The sequence below is a fragment of the Entelurus aequoreus genome, linkage group LG04 (genome assembly GCF_033978785.1).
Source record: "Entelurus aequoreus isolate RoL-2023_Sb linkage group LG04, RoL_Eaeq_v1.1, whole genome shotgun sequence".
In the NCBI taxonomy this organism is placed as follows: Eukaryota; Metazoa; Chordata; class Actinopteri; order Syngnathiformes; family Syngnathidae; genus Entelurus; species Entelurus aequoreus.
Window position 1 is genome coordinate 65,142,353 of NC_084734.1, and position 7,084 is coordinate 65,149,436.

At 39.4% G+C, this 7,084-nt stretch overlaps 1 protein-coding gene across 14 annotated transcripts in view; it reads right to left on the minus strand.

The window, feature by feature from the left end:
- LOC133648940 (rho guanine nucleotide exchange factor 9) overlaps positions 1 to 7,084 on the minus strand; it is a 93,786-nt gene that overhangs the window by 44,896 nt on the left and 41,806 nt on the right. Inside the window, exon 1 of one of the 14 annotated variants that reach the window (XM_062045509.1) lies at positions 6,720 to 7,084. This exon is cut by the window's right edge and continues 23 nt beyond it. The exons of 12 other annotated variants lie outside the window; for them this stretch is intronic. In XM_062045509.1, coding sequence (XP_061901493.1) covers positions 6,720 to 6,851 — 132 coding nt within the window. In that variant the 5' untranslated portion in view covers positions 6,852 to 7,084. Of the gene's footprint in view, positions 1 to 5,140; positions 5,514 to 6,719 lie in introns of those variants that run through there. One more of the 14 variants, XM_062045511.1, reaches the window with a different exon arrangement.

Genomic DNA, 7,084 nt, shown 5'->3' on the forward strand with positions numbered 1-7,084 from the left:
CGTGTTTGTGTCTCCTCTCAATTGCTCTGTTTATTGCAGTTCTGAGTGTTGCTGGGTCGGGTTTGGTTTTGGAATTGGATTGCATTGTTATGGTATTACTGTGTATTGTTTTTTTGGATTGATTAATAAAAAATATATATATAATAATAATAATAATTTTTTAAAAAAATCGATTTTTAAAAAATGAGAATCGATTCTGAATCGCACAACCTGAGAATCGTGATTCGAATTTGAATCAATTTTTTCCCACAGCCCTAGTAATCATAATATACAGTACAATCTGACTAGCAACCAGTTGACATTTTTTATCATCTTTTAACGGATTTAATCTCCAATCACTGAAGCATGACTCATCAAATATTTTTCTGTAAAATTTAGTTCTGTGACACTGAAAACCCAAGTTTAAATTACTCAACTGTGAGAAATATCCTTGAAAGAAGTCTATTTGTAGGACATTGTGGTTCTAATCTAACTGGAATTATTTAAGGGTTTTGGGCAGCTAAAGGTCATTCTCATTAAAGAGCAGGGGAGACAGCAACATTGTTTCTAAGAGGCACCCGGGTCTGACATCATCCATTTGTGTGAACAGCAATGTGATCCATCACACTGAAGACTCTGCTTTGCACCCTTGAGACCAACATCATGTCCACACTCAAGCACATTAAAGCTGTGCATGCTTGCCTCTTTGGCCAAGCTCCATCATTTGTTTGTTTCAAATTTCTAGCTCTCTTCATTAGTATTCCTCAGGCCAGACATAGCCATGCATCCAGTCTCCAGAGTTGTGGCAGTGCAGTTAGTTCTAACCCAAGAGTCAGGAGCTGTTCCTCTATTGTTAAATGCTTCTTATTTTGACTTCAACCAGATTTTTTTAAATAAACACCTAAACAATTGAGGTCAAACTGTCATTACAAATGACATCACACATCTAAGGGATGCGATTAGTCTTTTTTTGTGCCACTGAGATTGCTGAAAAGCAGGAACACGATAAAGACCATAGAACTGGAAATGGATGCACAATAAGGGAAAGTGGTACCGAAGTTTCTGCTGTGGTAGCTCAGTACAATACTGCAACTTAATTACGGATCGGTACTTTTTACATTTGAACCGATACAATAACAAATCTCATTCTTTTATTTAACACTTAACAGTGAACTGACAATGATAACTGTGCTGTCCAGTCGTTATATCTTGATTTCTTACACTTATGAGTCTCATTTGCAAGTGTATATATTTATTTTGTTATATATTTTGCATGCAGTTGAAATTCCATGATGTTAGATAGCAAGAGTGTATAAGCTACGTACAGTGTGTTGCCTTGTCAGGAAGTAGTCCTTGCTATTAAGCTGAATGTGCCAGTCTAAGATTGTGTACTTATTACACACCAGCTGTTTGATTAATGCATCTTAGTTGTAGTTTTCAATACCAAATGTGGAGGTGTTGAGATTGCCATGTAAATTTGCTAATGCTAATCAGTAGCAAGCCAATTCAAATTAGCATTGAGCTAGCGCGTTTTGAAAAGTGCAGCCTTATTACGGATGAAGCACTAGCTGTTCAAAGTCGGGACCCAGGATGGACCACTCTTTGCATCGGTTGGTGACGTCTCTGCACTGCTGACTTGTCTCCATTCAAGATGATTCCCTGCTGGTCTCCCAATGGACTGGACTTGCACATGAAGTCGGGACCCGGAGTGACCACTCCTTATGCAGCAGTCGATGACGTCTCTGTGCCCCGACGTGTTTACATGTAAGAGGATCCCCTGCTGGCCCCACTATGGACTGGACTCTTACATTATCGACTGTATCCAGTTGGTATCCAGGTTTCTCGTTGTTCCCCTTGGGTTGAGTTTTTTCTTGCCCTGATGTGGGATCTGAGGCGTGATTAAGGGCTATATAAGTAAACTTTGATTGATTGATTCATTATATGATTGAGTGTTTTCTATCAGGCATTTTTGCTTTGTTGGCATTGCAAATTGTAACATTAGCTAGAGGCAGTCCAGCGGAGTTTGCTATGAGTGCTGCTTCAGTGCTTGTTTCCCCGACAAGTGTTGGATCTGGCCGAGTCTGAAACCAGATGTGATGTCACGTGCAACAAAGGGAGCAAAATATGGTACCGTTTGATTTCACTTGAATCAATACCCTGTAGTACAGACTGAATTTGGTCGGTACCTATAAAATTATCAAATTTTGTACCTATCTCTAATTGTAATAAGTCAACAATAATGATTAAAGAAGATTGAAATGTATATCTTAAATCAACTTTTTTAGGATGTCCATGTCCATTACGCAAAGTTAGTGATCAGGACATAATTGTTTTTTGTTTTTTTTTAAGTTTTACTGTATACTAACCATACAATTACAGTTTTATGATGTTAAATGCACAAAGTAGACTATTTTCCAGCTGTACCTTCAAACCTGTGTGCTGTTCTATGGTGCCCCATCGACATAACAAATTAAAGGGAGATAATTTTTGTTCAGCTTTCTTTTATTTAATCGTATTATACATCGGTTGCCTCATTTTTTGTATTGTATGACAGTACTGTTAATATGTTACTTATAACATTGCTGTCCAGTTAATGAAAAAGGTTTCAATGGTGGCGACTTTGGCTGTTATATGTATTCATTAATTTTCTACCGCTCAACCTTTTTAAGGTCCATCTCAGCTGGCTTTGGGACAGTGGTCGAATCCACCAAGGACAGGTCGCCAAACAATCACAGGACATGTACTGACAAACACTGAGTCACACTTTTGGGTACTTTATAGTTTCCATTTAATGTAATATGAATGTTTTTGACTGTGAGAAGAAATTAAAAGACAGTACCTACGGTAAAAAATTGGGAGAATATGCAAACTTAACACAGAATTATGACTGATCCATATGGAAAAAACTGAAACAACAACTTAAAAGTCGACCAGTCACAGACGAAATTGCCAAATTTAGGGTATATTATACATTACAGGGCTACTAATATAACATTAAGACAACATACAGTATACAATTATGTTGTTTGTTTAACTCTAGCATAGTGAGGTGAGTTGAGATTAATTTTGTCTTATGTTGAATGAAGGCAATTCACTCGTGTAAAAGGTTGACCAGAATATTTTAATATCAGTGATTCTAATCATTTTATTTTTACTTGTAACATGATTAAAAGTAATAACTAATATTTATTTTCCTTATTTAGATACAGCAGTACCATATCCTCAGTATATTGCATTGCATAGCTATGCAAGTTGTAGATACAACTTTTTCACTTCCAATACAATACGAATATTGGAGCCTTGCATATTGGCTGATACCAATGTTGATCCAATACAATAGCAGTACAAATCAGAAACACTTTAACTATTTAGTAGTGTGGAATGTTAGAAAAGGCTTGATCAGGTAAAATTATTCAAACAAAGAAAAATGGTAGCTATGAAAAACACTAAACTATTTATCAATAACTGCTTTAGATGGACTTATGCCGTCTTAAAATTTAAGTTGAGTGAACATTTGTAATAATGAATTAAGTTAAGCTCATGACATAGTAAATTGAATGATGCAGACACATTTGTTACTGGATGTTTTCTAATATACATTATTCAACTATATATTAGTTGATACTTGTTTATATTGACAAATGTTGTGTTTTAGACTACAATATTGTTCAATTAAGGACAATTAGCTTGTGTGCTATTGTGTACTTAGCGGTCAGCTATCCTTTTGTAAATTACTTCACTAAAATACAAGAAAAGATAAATATTGTGTGCTCATGGGAGGACATTTGCTATAAACACGCTGCAGAACTACTTGTATCGGAGCTCTTATATGAGCAATTTTAGATGCAAGCCAATCAAAACCAATACTTGATTTTTTGCTGAAATTGGAACCACATCCAAAATCAGTATTGGATCGGGACACCCCTGTACTGTATATTACTACATATCAAAGGATCAGATTTTTAAGAAAATGTCTTTTGAGTGTTCTACTATAACCACTTTGTTGATTATTGCTGAATGACATGTCATCTAACCCGATTTAACAGGCTTCCTTCCATGTCAAGTAAACGTACACACTTTTAAATACAGAGTTTTTTGTTCAAACATGTCACAGAGCAGTTTGATTAGATAGGATATCACACGGGGCTGTGAGCAGCTAAACAATAGCTCCAGCCTATATCTCAAAGCTCTTCACTTCAGGAAAAGAAGCGGATTACTGCAAAAACATGTGTCACGCTGCCATGGAAACAGCACGGATGATGGCTGCTCAAAAAGATTAAAAATCTTTGTTCATCTAGGAAGAGGAATTAGATTCATATCATTTATTGCACAGACCGAATGATTAAAATGCAGGACAACATCGTGGAAAAGTCAGGAAGACTCACTGGAACAGCACCTACACAGGTTAAGCTTAATTCCCCTCTTTTAACCTTATGCTTGCTTGGCCTGTCTCACCCCACTTTCCCCAGTACCATTCTATTTTCAGCCCAAATCACGACTATAGCACAACATGTTCAGTTCCTATCAATCTTCTATAATATAGGCACCAGACAGCAAGAACAAGGGGAAGATAGTGACCACTCTCTAACAATGCTCCTCCCAGTTCTGTTCTATCCATCCCCTCTTCCTTCCATCTCTTTAATGAGATCACTACTCTCCAATACATTGCATTATTTTCCCTGTACAGCTATGAATAAATTAAAAGCATTACATAATCAATCTTTCCAATTGCTCCTGTGCCCCGTCAGACTTGATCAAATAACATACATCAACCGTTACACACACAAACACTCACTACTCATGTATTAAACAGTGCTAATGACCTAAGCCAAGTTACACCACCAAATATCATAGGCCAAACCTGTTTGTAAGACCTACTGTTCATTTAAAGAAAATGAATAATAATAATGCCTCTCTTAGCATGGACATTTATGGCAAGAATTTCTGTTTAAAAAAAAACAACAGAATAAAAAGAACCATTAAGAAATGACCCAAAAATACAATGGAGCTTGAATTCTTATTTCTTTGCACCACAAAGCATCAGCATTCACTGCACTGGCAACTATACTGCATTCCTCCTCTATTTGTAGTTGTAGCATAAGCTGCGCCAAAGCACCGACAGCATTCCTAAGCAAATACAAATGCTTTTAATGAGCCTTACCATGTTTGTGGCATGCAAATGTACAGAGAGCGTATGCATGGAGAAGTCCGGCTCATATGATCATAATAGTTAAATCCCTTTAGGAAGTCCTTCCCGAGAGCCAAGACCAAGATGTCGATTAACACGGTGGTATATTCCAAAAAGAGGTTTCTCTTTCTGACGCACAGAGTGAGTCTCGCGGTCCGTCCTCCCTGTGTCTGCCAACCTTGTTATGTAATACACATATACCCTGAGTCTGGGAGCCAATCAGACATGCTCTTCCTAAAACTAGTGAGAAATAGCAGCACAACCCTCACACGCACCATCTGCACATTGATGCTTCTATCTGCACAGCATTTAACAGCACTCTATTAGAAAACACCTGCCCTAGAGGGATTACAAATGTGTGAAAGACATGTGCAAGACTTCCGTTTTAATGAGAGACTATCCGATTTCATACAAAGAGGACAATGGATGCACAGAAACATAACAATGCACACAGAACCTGCTCACACGACAACATGTGCTATGCTGCTTTACAGTGATAGCCAGCTTTGCCCAAACCACTGCAGTGGACAGCATCATGATGCCCTGCTTACTATCCTATGTGGGCCGTCCATGGAAGCAAACTCAAGCTTTTGTTTCACAGTGAAGAGAATCAGCCCACATGCCATGACATGTGAAAAAAGTACCTGCATGGCTGCCAAGTATTTCTGACTACCCATGCAGCGAAACCTTTCCCACTTCACTAAACAAACACGTATTACTTTGCCAACAGGGCGAGAGAGCACTTATATCTACAACAACTAGCCAGCCCACCATCACTAATAATAGGCATGTCATGGACAGCTCTGAGATGGGCTTTTAGCATATCTATTTCTGAAATCCATTCAACATTCATGGCACCTGCCTTCCATCCTTTATTGGCTCCTATTGCTGCATGCGAAAGAAGTGAAATGTAAACACGTCACCCTTGAAAAGCTTTTTCACTTGGTGGATGAAAAAAAAAAATCTGATATATTTTGCAATGGTCACTCAGCCATGAGCCTCTAAAACATGTTTTGTTGAAGTGTGAATATTGCAGGCTGTGAAATGGGAGCGGAGTTTAGCTGCATCTAAAATGGGGGAAACCTGGAGTGCAGGCCTGTCTGTATTAGCCTAGCCTTGTCTACTACTGGTTGTTATCATGATTCCGCAGAATCTGGAGCACCCATCTCTTACTCTTAAGCCTATTTGCCCAGAATATCACATTGTCTTTAGTGGCTGCCAGGTTGTGTATAAGGAAAAAAATCATGCAGCAGCAGGATGGGGTTTGAGTGCAGGTTTCATCCCAATGATCGCACAGATGCCACAATTACATGAATCCATGCTCATAAGCCATGATTTACAACATGGAGGAAGGCAAGGAGAGGAGATCGACGAAGGGGACATGTTTATATGCGGGAATAATTGCAGTGAACTGGAAAAGGTTAGAGCTTCAAAAATCGGTGTCCGCACCACTACGACCATCACCAGACAACACCAAACGACAAGCGAGCGGACACAATACATTACGAAGAATCAGGGAGGGGGTAACACAAATACATTATGTTGTACCAACGTCATTCATTTCAACGCGTAGCCGTGATGGAGCGCCGGGTGTCCCCGCTCTCGACCACCGCGCACAGCCTGTCTCTCCTCTCCTGTGTGACAGTGAGGTGCGCTGTGAACCGGGCCCCGATCGCAGATCCATTAACGAGTACCGAGGATGAACATCAACAGCACGTTCACAAGCACCAGCAACGCGATCACCGTAAACACCGCGCAAGTCTGGACGTCCAAGGCCATGGCGCAGCGCTGCGGGCCGTGAGATGCGCTCTTAGTCGGGCTGTATTCTGCTCTGTAGACCCCAAGCGAGCATGTAATCCACCTTTGCGGCTGGGCGAAACGTGGAAAAAAGATGCCGATACGCCTCTTCACATTGCG